The 21565-nt window shown below is 37.9% G+C and overlaps 1 protein-coding gene across 21 annotated transcripts in view; it reads right to left on the reverse strand.

Annotated features, from left to right (window-relative positions):
* Positions 1–6285, reverse strand: part of LOC124166793 (leukocyte elastase inhibitor-like) — a 114667-nt gene extending 108382 nt beyond the window's left edge. For 19 of the 21 annotated variants that reach the window (XM_046544485.1, XM_046544481.1, XM_046544475.1 and 16 more), the window contains exons 1-3: positions 5674–5780; positions 2947–3056; positions 1391–1588 (exon numbers count right to left, since the gene is read on the reverse strand). In XM_046544485.1, the coding sequence (XP_046400441.1) occupies positions 1391–1588; positions 2947–3056; positions 5674–5704 (339 nt within the window). In that variant the 5' untranslated portion in view covers positions 5705–5780. Of the gene's footprint in view, positions 1–1390; positions 1589–2946; positions 3057–5673; positions 5781–6153 lie in introns of those variants that run through there. The other 2 variants (XM_046544492.1, XM_046544482.1) reach the window with 2 other exon arrangements.
* Positions 6286–21565: the final 15280 nt, after the last annotated feature.

Genomic DNA, 21565 nt, shown 5'->3' on the forward strand with positions numbered 1-21565 from the left:
ACGTGTGTTTTCCTTCAAAAATTATGGACAGTCGTTGCGGTTGTGGAAAAAACTCCTTTTCTGCTTGTTCGTGGTGCCGCAAATCACTTTGCTTTGCATGTCTTTATGATGAGTTCCATCCTGAAAATTGCAAATAAAGGATTAACTGGAGTGGTGAGGCAGTGTACTGGCCTTCCACATCCAAATCTCGGTAAAGAATTAAGGGGCATTCCTAAATTCAATCCCTGCGTGTAATGTGGATTACACTAGCTGTGCAGTACACCGTCCGTAGGATGGGACGTTAAGCCGTGGTCCCCTTTCCTGGTGGCACCTTTCGTAAAGAGCAGGCTAATGTCGACGCCGGGTTTCTATCCACTCGTCATCCTCAGTTCCTAATCCTAAGCTGATCCATACCTGATTTAAATATTTAAAAAAAACTTTTAAAAATTCATTCCATAGTAGTAACGAAGATAAGAAAACGAGCTTTAAAAATTTAAACAGTAAAATTCTTAAAAATTAACACAAAAAAGTTCTGTGAGCGAACATCGAACTCGCAACTTGTTGATGAAGGCATTCAAAACAAGTTATATAGCGTAGCTTCATTTTTTACGATTTTTAATTGCTTTTTTTCTCGGAATTTTCAAGAAGTGCGTCGTCTTGCTTTGGCATATTACATTTGTACCCATAAACTACCGAATCGCAAAATTTGAGCTCGATCGGCGACCCGAAGGTTGTGTATTCCCCTTGCTAGTTCCAACTAGGGTTGGATATGTACTGTGTTATGAATGTAAAGCATGGAGGAAAGGACCTTGTGCCATTTAATTTGAAAGGTTAAGTTCACATGAGAAAACTGTGATTAAGACACTTGCCCCAAGTGAGAGGCAAGTTTCCTTTTTATCTCATACAGTTTGTTGAATAACAGCAGTAGCAAATGTAACAGTTAACAAATATATAATAAAAAAAATTATTACTTAAACATGAATGCATAACTTTTATACTTGTTCGTTGGATGCATACTCTTGCCCCTAATGCTTAAATATGACTGATCGTAAATTTAGAAGCACTAAATTTCTTAATTGTCATGAATTATTTGCAAATTAGACAAATATTATTTAAAGCTCATCTCGTTTCATTATAGCTTATCAAATTACTTCTTAAAAAACATCATAGACCCCTTATTACTACCACAGCACCCGAAATCAGGAAAATCTCAAATCTGGCATCATCCAGTGCCAGATTCAAGGTGCTCAACAGCATTGCTTGCAAATTTTGGATCTGAATCAACAACCACAAGGTCCACTCAAAATCTTTTAAACACAATTACAGAAAAATTAATTGAGAACAAATAAAAAGCACCAGAAAAGTTGAAATTAGCTATAAGAAGTGCTTGCAGCAGAGCACATTAGATTACCTCGAGGCCAGAGAGGATGGGTGCGTATCTCCCTCTCATTGTTTCCAGGTCGAAAGGCAATCCGATGGCCGCTGAAATCTGCTCTTGCGTCCGTCCCCTTGCGCCCATGCCCGCTGCGGACAGAACTATCTCCAGACTGAGGGGCGACATGATCAAGTTCTTCGTCTGGCCATCTTTCCTGTGCTCCTCTGCAACAGCCTGGAGGAGGAGGAGGAGAGGGAAAATGACACAAATTGAGAAAACAATGAAAAATGATTTATCATTACGGCTCCTTCCTTTTTACAAATTAAAATGTTCAGGGCTTATATTTTTTGTATTTTTACATAATTTTCAGTGTTTGAGGCATTGTTTACGGTTTTCCCCACAATTTTGGATCCTACTATGCTCACAAAAAGATAGATATGGGTACAAAAAGAAAATATATGTATAAAATACATATTACAAACCAAGTATTAATTTACCCTACCAATTGTAATTAAAATTTCATGACAGAATCACCAAGAAATATAGCATGTACGTTAAAAAAAAATTAACAAAAAACCAAAAACTTCAGTGTTTTACGTAGATTCATCACTCATAAATAGTAATCAAGTAGCATAATTTCTTTGATTTCGTCTTATAATTTCCCTGGCCTCAATTTTTCACACACCCAATAGTAAATTTGACATAGGATTTTCATCTAATCTTGACAATTTTTGGCATTCCTTCCAATTAATAATAATAATTGAATAGAAAACATTGATATTCTGTTCAGAATACATCATTAATTACAATTTTGATCCATCGAAAGGTGCCCTCAGCCAGTTTTTGAGAAACCTTGGAAATATGTATTTTGTTAAATGAAGTTTATTTCAACAAGCATATTTTTAACATAGCTTACCACCTCATTTATCACAGCTGTATTCTCCCATCTATTACTCAATGAGACCCCAGCAATCTTACCACCGACTTGCCAGGTGTGAAGCAGTGTTGCCTACTACAAGTAAGGCAATCCATAAATAGGAAATTTTTATACCTCATGACTCGACCCAGGCTTTCCAGATTATTGACCATATAACAGCGTGTGGTATCCATTTTAAAGCATTGCATTTCTAAACTTGTTTTTGGTTTCTATGGCCCTGATGCAGATTTAAAAATGAGGCAAAACGCTGTCCAGACTAGTTCCTTTAAAACTGCAGTAAACGACAAAGCTGGACCTGGTGTGACCAGAGAAATGGAAAATCTTAGGTACATATAATTCAATATTGATTGCCTTTGTTAAGGGGAGAAATAGTATCTAAAAATTTCTGGATATATTCTCCCTCATTTGTCAGGGCGTGGAATTTGCAAATGTTATCGGTCATCTGTTCATTGTTTTTCAGAAAGGAATCCTTTCAGAAAAGGAGTTTCAATCTATCCTCAAGCATTACATCTCACCAACACAACAGGAGAACTCTATCCGTTTTGATTCCCTTCCCTTGTTTCTGAACAGGAGCAGAGTGATGGTGAAAAGGACCATATGAGATAAGGGACCAGGGAATGACAACATGGTGGTCACTCTAAAATCATTTACTGACCTTGTAAAGGTTATTCGCAAAGGCATGCTTGTGCGCCACAGCTGCCTGCTCCCCTTGTTCACTCATTCCACCACCAACAATGGACAACAGGCACAGGAGTTGAAGAGGGCCTATCACGAAGAGAGCCAGACCTACATTAATTGATCAACTTACAAAGTATGGATAAAAAAAATAGCAGTGACACAAAATAAAACAAAATAAGCTCGCAGACATTCCAAATTTGCAATTCAATGTGACTATAAGACATATGGATGGTATCATGAAGTGAATTTAGGACGAAGGTGGGAGCAGAGAAGTAAATAGGATTTGGTTTGTAAGTCTGAAGATGACTTTTGGCATAAAACTCCCTGACATTTTCACATCTCAAATGAATCCAGGGAAGCTAATTACATTAGAAAGACAACGAACGATTGTGAGTAAATATAGAAAATGCCATCTGCGATGAAGAGAACAAATTAATCAGTAGAGCAGAAGGAGAGTGTAGACCAATGAAGGCATTAAGATCCACAGGGAGAGAAAATTCAATAGAAATGCTGGATGTGTTATCAGCCAAATGCGGAGTCCCATCATACACTACAGAGAAACAACAGCCAATCAGGAGACACCTGACCAGATCGTCAGTGAATGCATACATAAAGGCTACAAAATCTTAATGCAGCATCAATGCCTTGATGCCGACGGCATAGTTAGTAATTAAAACATAAGCAGCAGAAGATGTGCAACTCCTGAGGAAAACTTTGAAAGAATTTACCCGAAGTTTTCTCTGATTTCCAGCCGGATGAGTTGTTCCATTGTGACAGACCTTTCAAAGTCAGACACATTCCTCATCACTACATACATATAATTATTCCCTGAAAACAAAGTTGCTATGCACGGCAGTTCCAGTAAAATTAGGAGGAAATGGATCATAACTACATTTTATAATAATAAAAAAAATGATCTTCTTCTGCTGAGAGAGCATTTGGTATAAAAAACAAAGTCAAACTTAGTTATGATAAATTCAATCAAAGTTTAATTGGCTCATTTTTTCCATAGCAGTGGCAACTGAACTGAAAAAAATGGAATTCCACCAGTGAAGCCAAGACATTGCACAGCTAAAATATTGAGAAGGACCACCGAAGTTGCGCTGTATTTAAATGCAGGGAAAATCACCCAAATGTGATTTTTGAGATCTGTGACAGTAGTGTGATGGACTGCGAAAAGTATCCTTTCAATGGAGAAGCAAAACAGCCATTAAACCAACCACCAGTGACCAAAAATCCCTATGGTGTAGGATGAATTTGGCCGTGAAAAAATATTTGCCTTTGAGTTTTAACCGAACAAAGCGTTGACATCACACGCCCACTCTGTGGCACATGAGACGTAGGCGTTGTGCTTACTAAGCCACCATCGGAGAAATAAACTCTACTTGGTCACAATTATGCGATGACGAATTTCAGGGCACTGCATGAACAAGTGACTTTGTTTGCAGTCATGCGCATGACTTGGTGGTGTAACTGGCCTGCACGCCTGACCGGCAATCGGGAGACCTGGGTTTGAATCCCGGCTGAGCCAAATATTTTTTCATGGTGAACTTCATCCTTGGTGCACCTAAATTTGCACCAGTATGAGTGAGTGCATACAAAGTCACTCGTTCATGCAGTGCAAAGGAGTAGAATGAAAAACGAAGAATACATCACTGGGTAGTGCAAAATAACAAAATGAAATCGTGGCTTAGAGATAACAGCCATTAATTACGCAGCTTTCAGCACTAGCAACACCAATGATCAAAGAGGAATTACATTCAAGGGGAGTAAGATCATTAATTATAAGTCAACTGATTTCAAACAAAAAAAATTGGATTGGATAATGCCTGATATAAGCTGAAAATCATTTAAATTAAATGTAAGCTATTAGTATACAGCTAAAGGCTTGAGACCAGGATAAAGAATAAACTAAGAAATCAAAAGCTTGAAGAGGTGAAGAAGTTTTGCTTCGTATGAAGCTGAGCAACCAAGGATGGTCGAAGTAAGAACAAAAGTCAGTCAATTAGTGCAGGAAATGAGGTTATTCTACATAAAGGAGAATCTAGTTACAGCTGATAATACAAGCATAGCAGTAAGGAAAAAATTCATCAGATGCCACGAACACAGCATGTTTTTGTAAAGGAACCAGGCTTGAATGCTGAAAGCAAAAGCGACGCCGAGGGTGAAATAATTCAAAATGAGGTATTGTAGAAGAATAATAAAGATAAAACGCTTTGACCAAGTAAGTATAATGCTTAGAGGAGTGGTAAAAAAAAGTCTTGTAAACACCCTTAGAATAAGCAAAGACAACTTTATGGCCGATATCATTAGACATGATTGCCTAGTGAAGACAATCGTATAAGAGCAAGAGAGGAAGAGGAAAGGCCATGTCCAGCAACGAATAAACCACAATGAACAAGTTATAAAGGATATAAAAGAGAAGAAATACCCAATTATATGAAAAGTTAGGCACATAGGGGAGCTAATTGGAGAACTGCGACATATAAATCTTCGAATTGTTGACTTTAGGTGATATATGATGTGTTGACAAATAAGTAGATTGTAATTACGAACATGTGCACTATTAAAAATATAAGATAAAAGAGGATTATTATAGAGTCGGCTATTAGGTATGATCACGGATTCCGAACCCCTACGCAAAAATGCTTTGAATGGAGATACACTCAAAGGGAAGAAATCTAATAAATTAAAATCACTTTACCATAAATACGAGAAAACGTGGTCCACTGCATGGTTTCACTTGTGATGCTTCAAACACTGTGCCAATGCGTCAAGTAATGACCGCCGGAAATAATTCTTAAATAGGACGAAAAATTGGTCTCGTAAAAGATAACGAGAGGAATGTCAAGGTTATCATGTCATATCGAACCTTAAAATGTGGCGCAAGAGGTCTTCAAACGATAAAAGGTCAGCAACGATCGTTGCTGACCTTTTATCGTTTGAATTGAGTATAAGCATAATAAGCTAAGGCCAGACACAGAGTTCATGAACTGCAATTCGAAAATAATATAATTACTTGGAGAAGGAAAAGAACTCTCCCAAAACCCAAATGAAACACCCTACAGATAGCATTCCGTAGATCGAATATAAGTGGGCGTGCCCGGATAAGGGTACAAGTGATATTAATCTAAGTACAGAGTACTACACGTTGATTACACTAGTATAAACAAGCATTCATTACCTCTAAACATATAGATATTATGAAATATTCACCGAGTACTTTCGTCAGCACGCGCACCGATAGCCTGAAGATTACTTTTGTAGATGACGAATCTACAGACAAATCAGTCTCCACAAACCAACGTCAAGTAAACAAGTGAGTCACTACGTCACTAGACCTTTGATCTTTGCTGGATAGGTAGCGGTTCCAAACTACGCCACGTCGGCGCTTCTACCTGACAGAATATCCTAGCGGTTGGCTACTTTGCAATGGCGCAATTCTTAAAAACGTTTAATCGAAGCACTAGCATGGAAGAAGAAGCTCTTGCGAGAAAGGCATTATTCCCATTCCATGGCGCCAAATTCCAAGTCATCTATATCAGAGGAATCATCAATAGCATGATTAAAAACTTTTAAATACTATCAAGAACTGGTTTCCATCCTACTACTGTTCACCTTATTGGAAAATTTTGAGTAATTTCCTCCGTTGACTCAGACTCCAGTAAAGAGGGAAAACACTGACGTCCGATTAAAGAGTCTAAAAGAGAGATTCAAAAATACTGTTTACAATATATTTTTTTTTACAAAAAACGGCTAATTTGATTTCCAACATTTAAAGTTTTCACCGAACAAGCAAATGAAGACGATTCACTGCTGCTGAATTCGTCAATAACATCAGATATTGAGAATAGATGTATAGAAATTTAAGCTAATTCTGCAATTAGGCAGCGGTATTTTCTTGTAATAATCAAGACATAATCACTGGACTGGTTTATTTGGGAATGACATAGGTACCACAGTAGAATAATTAGCGATGTCACGATATATTATCACATTGCCAACACGTCCAAATAAGTTACATATTCTTAAATATTCATGAAGAACAGGTCTTGTGAACTGATTATTACGTATGACCTCCTTGAGATCTCTTGTTTTGTCCATTTTTTTACACTGGGATAGGGAAGTGCACTAATTTTTTTTTATTGCTGAATTTGAAAGTTTAGCCTAAAAAAGAAACATTAGTATAGTCACTTTTATTTTCTGCATCTGGGGTATGCACTTTAAAACGTTTTGAAAGTCGGAAAATTTCATGTTGCGCTGAAACACAGTGCCTCCATCTTGATTGAGATGTGACGTCACAAGGCAGTAGTCACCAGTGGAGTATCGCTGAATTCCGTCGCCTTCTTTAGCGCAGCGAGAGTTTCCGGGAATCGGTGGAGTTTGCTTCCTAAAAATGTCGTCTAGTACCGAAAACATGAATTCAAAATAGAATTATAAATGATTTTTTGTTCCAAATTTCATCTCGACGTCGAAACAAAAGCCTGGAGAAGATATTCATTCCCGTGCCTTAACCACAAGCTATACGGAATAAATGGTTCAAGGCTGCTCCTGACTCTTACCTATCGATGATATTCTGTTTTGAAGATCATTTGAAGGTATTGTAAGATCAAATTGATATTTATATTATAATAATTGACTTAATAGGTACCTCAGTCACATCAGAAAGTGTGTTGAGTCAAAATATAGCATCTTCCGCGTAGACCTACGTAATTTATAAACTGAAAGTAGTTTGGTTAAAGAATTATGGCGCGACTGTTTTTTTACACGACCGGGCAAAATGCGTACTTTGCCCATGATATGTGCATATATGATAACAAACGATTTTTGTTAAAGTTAATCTTTATTTGTTGAAATTAGTACATTTATAGGTGATACAGATATAAAGGTACACGGCAGGTCGCGCGGCGTAATTTGTACTCTACTGGTGACGGGTTCACCTTGCTGATCCAAAAAATTAGCTACAATACCTCGAACTTTGAAAACTCGCAATATAGGCAGTCAAAGTACATTGTAAGAATACACGAGACCATTATAGCCCAGAATGTACGTACAATGTCGAAATCCTTGGTTTTCAAAGATTGACGTATTTTATACGCCAGCGCGCCCGGTCCAGGGTTATCAACTTTTATTTCATCCTATTTGTTAGTTGAAATTATATTTCAGAATGGTTCTTTTAGCACTGCTACTGAGGTATGTACTGAGTAAGTAAACTCCCTTTTGAGTAATGTGAATTACAAGTGTTCGAGATATATGGCATTTTATATTCGCTTTGTGTTCTTATTAATTATGCCTGTACGCATATTGTTGCTTGCCGCGAGCCTTTAATGGTATATGGTCTTGCAAGAGTGGTTTTCATTTTTAATGTGGAAGTTGGTCAGTATAAGCAAAGAAAAAATTAATATTTTAGCGCACACCAACCCTTGTAGTCATCGTATCTCTGCGTTTGTAATGACACTGCTAAAATACCTAAACGCCATAATGATGATAAAAAAATTGTCTCATGTAAATGATTGCTGCAATTATAATTAATGATAAATCAAACTTTATGTTTCACGACCCCTTATTATATATATATATTTTTTTTTAGATCACATCTCGTGATCTAAAAAAAAATATATATATATATAATAAGGGGTCGTGAAACATTAAGTTTGAATTATACAAGGAAGAGAAGATTGACCCACATCTCGTGATCTAAAAAAAATATATATATATTAATGATAAACTTGATGCCGTATGATCACAATGAAGACAACAAAAAATAATGCCATGAAGCAGTCTTGAACCACGGTCCTTCGGGTAAAATATATCCTTAGAATCGCGCACGCTACCACTACCCCAACCGACCCTGGAATTGGATGGTATTTTGTATTTATATACATAACTTGTAAAAAGTAACGCATGAAAATTAATTAATTACAGCCTAACTAACGCCCTAATTGAAAAAGATGCAGCAAGGTACGCGGTCTCCCCTTGTTAGCCTTAACGTCTCGCATTTCTATGGAACGTTGAACCTGTCCTCCTCATTCAAAAATTCAGTAACCATAACTACATCAAAGTTTGGTATACCATTTATAAATCGTTGGAATTTTCCTTCTCCCAACCAAGATTATCTTTTCTTGAACCCATCCTGGACAGCGAACCATTGCAACAACCAGCCAGCTCGGAAATAAGGCTAACATCCCATGATTCCATCCCATCCGTTCGCCCTTCGCTACTAGAATCATGGGATGTTAGCCTTATTTCCGAGCTGGCTGGTTGTTGCAATGGTTCGCTGTCCAGGATGGGTTCAAGAAAAGATAATCTTGGTTGGGAGAAGGAAAATTCCAACGATTTATAAATGGTATACCAAACTTTGATGTAGTTATGGTTACTGAATTTTTGAATGAGGAGGACAGGTTCAACGTTCCATAGAAATGCGAGACGTTAAGGCTAACAAGGGGAGACCGCGTACCTTGCTGCATCTTTTTCAATTAGGGCGTTAGTTAGGCTGTAATTAATTAATTTTCATGCGTTACTTTTTACAAGTTATGTATATAAATACAAAATACCATCCAATTCCAGGGTCGGTTGGGGTAGTGGTAGCGTGCGCGATTCTAAGGATATATTTTACCCGAAGGACCGTGGTTCAAGACTGCTTCATGGCATTATTTTTTGTTGTCTTCATTGTGATCATACGGCATCAAGTTTATCATTAATATATATATATTTTTTTTAGATCACGAGATGTGGGTCAATCTTCTCTTCCTTGTATAATTCAAACTTAATGTTTCACGACCCCTTATTATATATATATATATTTTTTTTTAGATCACGAGATGTGATCTAAAAAAAAAATATATATATATAATAAGGGGTCGTGAAACATAAAGTTTGATTTATCATTAATTATAATTGCAGCAATCATTTACATGAGACAATTTTTTTATCATCATTATGGCGTTTAGGTATTTTAGCAGTGTCATTACAAACGCAGAGATACGATGACTACAAGGGTTGGTGTGCGCTAAAATATTAATTTTTTCTTTGCTTATACTGACCAACTTCCACATTAAAAATGAAAACCACTCTTGCAAGACCATATACCATTAAAGGCTCGCGGCAAGCAACAATATGCGTACAGGCATAATTAATAAGAACACAAAGCGAATATAAAATGCCATATATCTCGAACACTTGTAATTCACATTACTCAAAAGGGAGTTTACTTACTCAGTACATACCTCAGTAGCAGTGCTAAAAGAACCATTCTGAAATATAATTTCAACTAACAAATAGGATGAAATAAAAGTTGATAACCCTGGACCGGGCGCGCTGGCGTATAAAATACGTCAATCTTTGAAAACCAAGGATTTCGACATTGTACGTACATTCTGGGCTATAATGGTCTCGTGTATTCTTACAATGTACTTTGACTGCCTATATTGCGAGTTTTCAAAGTTCGAGGTATTGTAGCTAATTTTTTGGATCAGCAAGGTGAACCCGTCACCAGTAGAGTACAAATTACGCCGCGCGACCTGCCGTGTACCTTTATATCTGTATCACCTATAAATGTACTAATTTCAACAAATAAAGATTAACTTTAACAAAAATCGTTTGTTATCATATATGCACATATCATGGGCAAAGTACGCATTTTGCCCGGTCGTGTAAAAAAACAGTCGCGCCATAATTCTTTAACCAAACTACTTTCAGTTTATAAATTACGTAGGTCTACGCGGAAGATGCTATATTTTGACTCAACACACTTTCTGATGTGACTGAGGTACCTATTAAGTCAATTATTATAATATAAATATCAATTTGATCTTACAATACCTTCAAATGATCTTCAAAACAGAATATCATCGATAGGTAAGAGTCAGGAGCAGCCTTGAACCATTTATTCCGTATAGCTTGTGGTTAAGGCACGGGAATGAATATCTTCTCCAGGCTTTTGTTTCGACGTCGAGATGAAATTTGGAACAAAAAATCATTTATAATTCTATTTTGAATTCATGTTTTCGGTACTAGACGACATTTTTAGGAAGCAAACTCCACCGATTCCCGGAAACTCTCGCTGCGCTAAAGAAGGCGACGGAATTCAGCGATACTCCACTGGTGACTACTGCCTTGTGACGTCACATCTCAATCAAGATGGAGGCACTGTGTTTCAGCGCAACATGAAATTTTCCGACTTTCAAAACGTTTTAAAGTGCATACCCCAGATGCAGAAAATAAAAGTGACTATACTAATGTTTCTTTTTTAGGCTAAACTTTCAAATTCAGCAATAAAAAAAAATTAGTGCACTTCCCTATCCCAGTGTAAAAAAATGGACAAAACAAGAGATCTCAAGGAGGTCATACGTAATAATCAGTTCACAAGACCTGTTCTTCATGAATATTTAAGAATATGTAACTTATTTGGACGTGTTGGCAATGTGATAATATATCGTGACATCGCTAATTATTCTACTGTGGTACCTATCATCGAGGTATCCGATCGGACCATCACTACTCATAGGTGGTCAATATGCGGCAGTGACATGCACAGTAACATATTCATAGTCCACTATTGGTGAAAAGCGTTGAAGTTTATTAAATTTTACGATTTATTGAATGAAATATCAATTTCCTGGACAAAACAAGCAAACTTAGTAGCTAGTGTGCATAAGGAAATATCATTAAAGGAGTACGAATGCCAGTTTTTACTAGTTTGAACTTATTTTACTTCCTTCTTGTCAGTTTCGTAACGGAAGAAGGGATGAATTTTCTGGATGAGGGCCCCGCAACTCCTTCTTACCCTGGTGGGGATGCAATACCCCACACCCGTAAGAATTAGTGGCGCCTAAAACTTCCCCTAGCCTTAATTCTTAGCTACGCCCCTGGGTAAAGATATTATATGGTTATTAATTTTTTAAAAGTTCTAACTGCTCTCTAGAATATGATCTTATTCTTTCCCGGCATATGACGTCTTGTCGGTTGTCCATCTCAGATGAACTCACCCCATGGGAACAAGACCAACTCTCTTGAATCTAAATCGCGGCGGAGTAGAGTAGAATTGTATGTTCTGTCCAGAGATTTAATTTATGCTTTTTCTATAGCAAATACCGTTAATTTGACCCCCCACATCCATGGGGAGTACCCCCCCCCTCCTCCTTCCACTTTTGATTATTACGAGACTGTTCAGATTGTTAAAAATCCGTATTTTTACGATGGAGACTTTGGCGAGAAATAAATTTAATTTACGATGGGTCAGAAATAAATTATTAATATAATAGGTTCTCATAGTCATACAGTCTCCCCAACCCTGATTAAAATACTATAATTACAAATAGCTATCGCAGTTCACAAGGAAAAATACGTAAGAGAAACGCAGCTATTAAAACTCCATGTTCCACTTTCTCAAATCGTGTGTCCTGCATGCTCCACACACCTTTTGCATTACAATGAATGCATTACAAATACCTTCGGCCAACCTTGGTCACCGTTGATAGAACTGCATGCTTGGTTCGACAAGAATTCACCCTACATTCATAGTGCGACTGCATGCGTGCGCACAGTACGGTGACCGCTTAAACTAACTCCTCATCGAAATACGCAGTGATCTACTGGTCTGTCATAAAACTAAAAATTTTAATCTGATTGGTTGCGAAATTAATTGTATTTTTCCTTCCCCCACCAGCTCGCGAAAGATTTCCAACCTCCCATCGTCATAAGAAATCTTCATCTGAAAATGAGCTCATAGGAGCACAATATGGATTCCAAAGGCGTTGAATTGCAAAGAGTCCCCACAGCTCGATAAGGGAATGTTTACCTCCGGGTAAAAAAGTCAGCAAGACAGGGATACACACAGCATAATTATCCCCCGCGATCTATGGAGGGTTGTCAATACTGATTTCGTGCTGTCCGCTTCCAAAATGCATACTATTGTGTTTTTAGTCATACCTTCCGTAGAGTGACAGCGTCGCGGTGTGAAAATACTATAGAATGCAGTTCCTGTAACTTGGATCGATGCGACGCCATTTTATCATTTTAGCGTGGTGGTTTTACGAAGTAAAAAATTCGAAACGGGAAGGTATGATTTAATTATCAGTTCATTATTGAACATTATTGTTGTGGGCGGAGGTTAGTTCTTCCACATCTCAATAGATAAATATTTGCTTTGAACGGCATAGCTGTTATTATCCATCGAATGAATCAATTTTCTAAGACTCATTCAGGGTATGGTATTTGATGGAGGCGACCGACAGCTGAGGTCATTTTCGCCGTGAGGGAAGGGTAGGTAAGGAAGGGTGGAGGGAAACCCGACGTCGGCATTAGCTTGCTCTCAACGAAAGGCGCCAAGGGGACAAACGGCTTTACGTCCCATCCGACGGACTCTCGAAATGTCCTCCACACAACATTCAAGCAGGGATCGGCCAGCCTCTGAAAATTATGCCACTGCCGGGATTATGAACCCGGGCCCGCCGGATGGAGAGCCAACACTCTAGCCACCACAACAACCCGATCCCCAAGTCATTCAAGGTCCATTGTAATGCTACACGAGTATGCTTATGCAAAGATTGTTGACAGTTATTACAGAAAATGTTCCTGCTTCAACGTAATACACGAATCAATGATTAATTTAATTTTCATTTGATCGGAAAGTCTGTTATGCATGTAATATATTTTCTATTTATTTTTTTTGATCATTGTATTTGTTTTTAACCCTCAATTAGATATTTCTAGGGTGTAATTAAGTCAAACCACATTTTTATTGTGTGATATATATTTTTTATTCTTATAAGTACACAAATTTTAAGTTTTCATTATGCTATATACAAGTTTCCTTTAAAAACAGCCCCACAAATGTTTTTATTTAACAATTCTACCTATCCTGCTTTTAAAATTAAATATTTCGGTAGTTTTATCCTTCTTTGCTCCTCCTTATGACTAATATACCAGGTTAGTTCTCTTCTTGCTCTCCCTACTCCTACCACAAAATAATTTTCACTTTCAGCCAACTCCCTTGATTGTAAGAATGTTCCCTTCCCCTGCAAATTTATGAGTCGACTCATCACCTCATCTGAAATATCCATAATACTGTCAAATAAGTCATAAGGTTTAATTTAAATATTCAAGTATGTTTTAACAACACATGAAAAATTTTCAACTCACATTTGGATTATTCTAACCTTTATCGCTGCTTCTAAAACCAGCAGTATTTCGTCTAGCCTGTGAGACTTCGTCGTTGATAACTACAAACTGTACGTCTTCAGCTATATTTTCAAAAATTATTTGACATAGACGATCACCAGGAGATGATCCTCATCCGAATGATTGCATAATATTATCTTTACTTCGCCTCGATAACATTTCCTCCAACCTCTGCACCATATTTCGAACTCATTCCTGATCGACTAGCAATTCGATCGTAATACCCCTTTTTGATCTCGAGAGAGGATCCATCTTCTCACAAGACTTCTCCCCGTCTAGGAATAATGTTTGAATCTATTACACTAATGTCATATCCCGCTGAGCAATCATATGCTGCTTTTGGAAACGTTGTAAGTGGAGGCATTTTTCGAAGATGTACATTCTGTTGAGTGAACTAAAGTATAAAATAGTCGTTAAAAATTAAGTTGCCGAAATATATTTACACTTAACTCTACAGAAGACGTAGGACGCAGACAATGGAGTTTTACACAATGGTATATCGCTATTTTCCAACGGGAAATGTTTAAGTAATATTCTCAGCATGTGGATTTTCATTTTATTTGCATTGATCCCCATGTAAAGAGAAGGCTTTAATTTTAAGACAAGATACTCATTATATGGGCTGCTTTGTTAGGGTGGTCCTTATTTTTGAAGTTTTCGAATTTCTTTTGTGACACCCCCCAGTTTTGTTCCATTTGGTGAGAAAATAAATCGTGTAAATTATTTTTGCAATCGGATGCCGGGAAAACGTGCCGCATCGCACTTAAAGTTTAGAAATGTTGTGTTTTTAGGTGTTTTTCGGACATAACTTAAGATTATGTCACTCTCGGATTATTCTATCACTTTTCTGTTTTTTACAACGACTTGTGAGACATTTATATTGTATCACCTCAAATATCTTTCATTTCTGCCCATTGGTTCTCGGGATATCGCACCGAGAGTGAGCGCGCGCCACCCCAGGCAACACTTTGGGTGCCACGCGGGTTGCATACTCTCAAAATGTGTTGATCGTTCTCACCCATCGTAAAACCATAAAATTCTTTAGATAAACTTTAAACTTCGTCAATATGAGCTTGAATACTATATTAATCACTGGTTATTGCCAAAAAGGGGCTTAGCAGTATTGATTTATTCCCATATCTAAAGCTAATATCTAAGTGCTTCTATCTAAATTTAGTAAAAATTTCTGAGAGCTAACCTTCTGAATGGTATGTGAAGGTAGCTAAAATGACGATGAAAGTACATTGATAAGGAGATCTACAGAGAAATCCGCTGCTAACGTCTCTGTGACTTAACCCATGGTATGGATTCTATTGGAAGAATAAATTGTAATGACTTGCGTGATTTTCGATGACAGGAGTCACGAATAATAGCTTAAGCTGTAGGTGGAGACTGGAGATTTGAAAAATTTACTATCTTCGTTAATTACTACAGCAGAGTCTATTGGTATTTGGAAGGGAGTCCAGGTGGCAGCACTAAGTTAGGTGTCATGGTCGAATAGAGGTTATCGGTTGCGTTAGTACATTTGTTCGTGTGAAACGATAACCATCCAGCACTATGCCAGTATACTCTATTACCCGAATATCATCAGAATTATGACGAACTACATAAAAGGAGAAGTTCATGAGCAACAAAATATGCGGCGTTAAAAATTGCACCAACCAGTGTGAGACAAAAGCTATCTCTCAACATAGATTCCCCAAAACCCCTGATTTGAGGAAGAGGTGGGAGCACGTCTTGAGAATGGGCAAGAGTTAGCTAGCTTACTTCAGAAAATAAATTAGAATATGTCATTTAGAAATACATGAAGTGCATTACAACGGCAATGTATTATTTAATGCCTACTTAAAAGATGAACGCATTGGAATGTCAGAGGAGGGGATGCAGACTAAAGGAAGTTTGATCAAATTTTCAATAACTATCAATGAATTTTCAGCCGTCCAATAAGCCAGGAAGAATAGGGTTGGGGAAATAATTAGAATCGTGATAACTGGGAATGATGTGAAGCGGCTAGGAGCAAGAAATAATTCGTAGTAGTATTCCAAAACCCAGCATGCATACTATGCTCAAGTACCACGAATCTGTATATTTATGTAGGCTAAGTAACAAAACTTGTTTATGGAGTTTTAAATTTTTACTCTAACATGAATAGCAAGATAGCCTGGCATAGGGAATCAAAATCATATAGGGATAAACAATACAAAATGAGATTGGTTAAATAATACATCAATGAGTAGGAATTCCCTTAAGAGATACAAGTTGGATCTTTATTCACAACCTTAAAACAAAAGATATTGGCTTATTGAAGACGGATGGCTCATATGAGGAGATGCCTATCATATTGTTTGATGATAATAATGATCTATTGTAATAGATAGCCAATAAAATCGTCAAAAATTATGTACGAAAACAGAAAAAGAGGCACCAATTTTCTTCCGAAAAGTGTGTATCTCGTGTGACATGCCATTAATAACGCTTGTTTGTACCTAAAATTGAATTATAAGAACCAAATACTCCAGTGCTTCAATCATGACAACTTCCAAGATGTGATTATAGCGTTCCACTTCATAGCCCTCAACGACGGTCCTCTTGAAGTCTCTATTGAACTCCAAAATGTCGGATGTGGAGATAATTATTTCTTCTAAAATTCACAACCGAGATATACATCAGTATTCGCTTCAAAAAATTGCTGAAAACACACTCGTTTCGCTCACCACCAGGCCGAAGCACTAGTAAAGAAACCGACCGATCACCTCAGTCTCATTTCTGAAATTGACCACTATATGTCGACTAGTTCTTTGATTTCTCTTGTCAATAGGAAATTGTTCCGTATCTTCAGCCACAGACTGTATTGTATACTTTATGTGGAAGGGCAGTGAGGCAATATGGTAAGCAATGATTCTCAGTCCAAGAAGCCTACACATCTTCGTCGTAGCGGTGCCAGTGAAAAATGTTTTGCTACCTCCTCCTCCTACTCCAACGAACGCGGGTACTCACGCAGCAAATAGTCGTCACCTCTCGGAGGGAAGAGGGGGAATCGGAAGACGTTAGAAAGGAAGATGGGTGGTGCCGTATGAATTCCTAATGAATGAATGCTTCTCAATCATGGGTGTGAAAGGAGTGGTGGGGGAGGTGGTAAGTAGGTAAGTGGTGTGTATAGGCGGAGAGGAAAGAGGAGTCACGCGGGTGAGCAATCAGGGGGATCAATCACATGCTGGCGGCATTTATATTACAATTTGTACTTATTTCGGGATTAAATATAATAACTGATATTATAACTTGTTTATTATGGCCTTATTATCTCGTTGAAGTTGACTCCTATAGTAGTTAATGAGAGCGCTCGACTCGTGTGAATTTAATCCCGAAATAAGTAGATCCCCAGAAAACGTTGATAACTACTATTTTTAGTGAAGCGATAGTATTTAGCTTCCGTAATTACTGAAACGATGAAAGGATGAAAAAAAGTATGCATAATCCATTTTGTGATATTAGCAGATTTTTTTTGTCCTAAACAACTATTAAAATACATGCAAAACATTTGTTACACACCAATTTCCACAATTACAATATTAGGTTAACATATCTCCTATCAGACTCATGGAGAGATTATTCTCGCTTACAGGTGACCATTAAAATTTGATGCAGTGTCAGTTCCTCCTGCACACAAAGGTTCTCAAAATTCTTTTAATAAAGTTGCTCCGTGGCAGTCGGGAAATTTTCGCCTGTAGTCAGTCACAACCTTCAGCAAAAATTGTTTTTGGCTTTCATTTTTGTTAGAATTTTTTAAAACTCTTCTATCAATTTAACTTCACTTTCAGCGATATCATTGACGACTTGCAGATTTTTAATCATTGATGGTATGCTTCGTCACTTTTCCAAACAACCGGATCCTTTGATAGAAATGTCACAGAAATATTAAATTTAAAATTCCTAAATAAATTCTGAAAAGATTTTTAGAGTGTCTAGAAATAAAACCCTCCAGTCCCTTTCCAGTGAAGTGGATAATATCAGTCGGGGAAACGGATTATTTTTTCGGCAACTCGTCAGCATTATCCTTGATATCTGACTCTTAGGCTTCCACCACTCGCTTTTTCGTCTATACTGGTACATTTTCATCGAAAAATTAAAGGGCTACAGCTTTTGGGGAAAGGTACCATAAATGGTTTCTGAAATTTGCTCAATGCCGTACCACTAACTCCACAATCGGACTTCCTGTATTCATAAAGATTTAAAAAAATAATAAATCTCGCCTAGGAACCTCTTCTGCATTTGGCGCAGTAATCCAGGCCTCCACGTAAAGACGCACAACAAACAGGCACACATCGCGAGTTATTTTCTCCTCAAATGTCAATAAAGAGAACTCCTTGCGAGAAATAAATATTTTCAAGCAGTACAAAGCTTTGGACATCCATCTAGCATGGTGCAAAGCTTCGGGAGCGCGAAATGATATCCCTCGCGGGGGAACACCGCCCAAAAATATTACGATTAATTCGAGGAGTTCTCTGTAGTTCTCTCGCGGGTGGATTCCTTGTAATTGCTGCAACGCAAATTTCATTATATCTGTGACAGCGTCCAGTAGATCTCCTCAAGAACACCTGTCCTGCATGCCAGATCGATATTTTCTACATTCATTACAGGCCATCTCTCATGGAACATTTTAAAAAGCGGAACGTTTGGGGCCAATGATTTTCCAAATTTGTCGTCCAAAATACCTTTCAGAATTATTTCGTAAATGTGATACCAGCAGGGTAAGAACAGGATATCCTTTTTGAGCAGCTGCTGTAACAAAACACTAACTCCATTAAGTCTACCTGTGTTTTTCGCTGTCGTATCATAGCAGAATGCTTGAACTTTTTCTCTCAGGTTCCACTCTTCCAGCATCTGTTTATTACAAAATCGGTGACATTCAGCTCAAATGCTTCAGCTGCTGCTGTCAAAATATGTACGGTGTCCCTGTCACTTACTTGGCACTTGTCGAAGGCTGCGACTAGTTTTGAAGTAATGATGTCTCGGCGAGGCCTCATCTTCGTAGGATTGTAGGAGACGTTAGCAGCGAATTTCTATATGATAAAATAGAAAGCCTATAGAATAACTTCTTGCGCATCAAAATTTGGTGGTAGTATGTACTTAATATCTGGCTAGCTTTTGGTACTATGTACGTCGAGATACGTATCACTTGAACTTACGAAATGATTTAATATGTGACGCACCTCCCGCTAGAATGAACTCATGTCAGAATCAATATAATATGGAATATAATAGTTCGTATATAATATGTAAGTGAATGGGCATTTGATCTTCGATGAAATTGGATTACAATTTTTAGCGTAAAGCACTGCAATCGATCTTTCTGAACGACAGCTTCCTCGAACCCAATGTTCATTATCCAACATTGTAGACGATTCGTCTCTGAAGGGCGTTTTTCTCCCTCGTTTATCGCCATGTCTCCCGAGGCGATTTCGGCCTCCGCGTGATGACGTCACAGCGAAGTCCTCGGGCCTTTTACTTTAGGTGGCGTTGGTTCAGTACCCTATGCAGGCACATCTCTTCTCCGCTTTTTTGTACTTATTTTGAGGTAACCTATAATGAACTCCTAATTTTATGATTTCCAATCGGAGAAATGTTTTTCTGGGAGGAAATTCTTTCATATGCTCACGCTACGTCGCGTTTATTATGCATTTAGTCTTTGTTTTGTCGATTTAGTAGTTGTTTTATCGATCTAATGTGTGCGATGTTGATAGTGTTTATCAAACTACACTTATCAAACTTGTTTGTTAGAAGTAACAGAAGTACTATTCAATACTCGATATGAATCCAAATTGCGAAGAGTTCGATCAGAAACTGGTATTTCTAACTATGTTTTATCAGTGTTTACTCGCTTTCAATAATTCTTTATCAATTAAAATGTACTTTACTGTAGTTCATTGTATTTCGTACATTCGTTGTTATGATATTAAGTAGATATAAATTGAGTGTTACAGAGGAAACGTTATTGTTATTTTGCATTTGAATTGAATAAGTTAGAAACTCTGTCAGACTCATACGAATCCATTTCATTTTTTCAGTCCCTCAGAAAAACGTACCTCTTCATTAATATTTTCATATTATAACCCACGTACCATACGCTCGTTTTACTTGAAAGTGTAAATATTACTTATATCTAATCCAGCCAATTTAAAATTAAAAGATCCGTAAGTAGCAAGCGGCATACAAAAAGTATAAGACCTTCCATAGCGACCAAAACATGACCGAAGGCCTTTTTCGGGGGGTCTGGGGGAGCAGAGCCAGTCGAGATATACATATACACGGCGCAAGCCTCGGGCCCCGCCCGCATTCACGGCTTCCTTAAGGCTTGTTCGGAATTGGAACCCCAGACCCAGAGGCAAATAGGCAAGCGCCAACCGTACATTGTGCTTCCACTTACTTAACCTAAATCTAAACACTACCTCGCAAGCTGCCTCCGCAGGCGTATGGCGGGGGTGTTATGACATCATCCGGCAGCAAAAAGAAAATAAGGTAGGAAATAGAGTGATATTAATTTTAAGTCTTTCGAGCAGTTATTGCCCTTAATAGTTCAGGGGAAAATAAATTCCTATCCCTATGCCTTTGTTGGTCTTTCATACTCCCGATACCGTGGTTCACCATGCGGACGAGGCGTGACGCTGCCTGCGTTTCGCCGTGGAGTGTTCACGGGCGGCGGGACTGAAACTTCAAGTCGGGCTGGCGGGGGAAGGAAAAATACAATTAATTTCGCAACCAATCAGATTAAAATTTTTAGTTTTATGACAGACCAGTAGATCACTGCGTATTTCGATGAGGAGTTAGTTTAAGCGGTCACCGTACTGTGCGCACGCATGCAGTCGCACTATGAATGTAGGGTGAATTCTTGTCGAACCAAGCATGCAGTTCTATCAACGGTGACCAAGGTTGGCCGAAGGTATTTGTAATGCATTCATTGTAATGCAAAAGGTGTGTGGAGCATGCAGGACACACGATTTGAGAAAGTGGAACATGGAGTTTTAATAGCTGCGTTTCTCTTACGTATTTTTCCTTGTGAACTGCGATAGCTATTTGTAATTATAGTATTTTAATCAGGGTTGGGGAGACTGTATGACTATGAGAACCTATTATATTAATAATTTATTTCTGACCCATCGTAAATTAAATTTATTTCTCGCCAAAGTCTCCATCGTAAAAATACGGATTTTTAACAATCTGAACAGTCTCGTAATAATCAAAAGTGGAAGGAGGAGGGGGGGGGGGTACTCCCCATGGATGTGGGGGGTCAAATTAACGGTATTTGCTATAGAAAAAGCATAAATTAAATCTCTGGGCAGAACATACAAATCTACTCTACTCGGCGGTCGTTGCATATTTTTAAAATATTCATTTTAAAATCACTCCTAATGCAGCTT

The sequence above is a fragment of the Ischnura elegans genome, chromosome 10 (genome assembly GCF_921293095.1).
Source record: "Ischnura elegans chromosome 10, ioIscEleg1.1, whole genome shotgun sequence".
Lineage (NCBI taxonomy): Eukaryota > Metazoa > Arthropoda > Insecta > Odonata > Coenagrionidae > Ischnura > Ischnura elegans.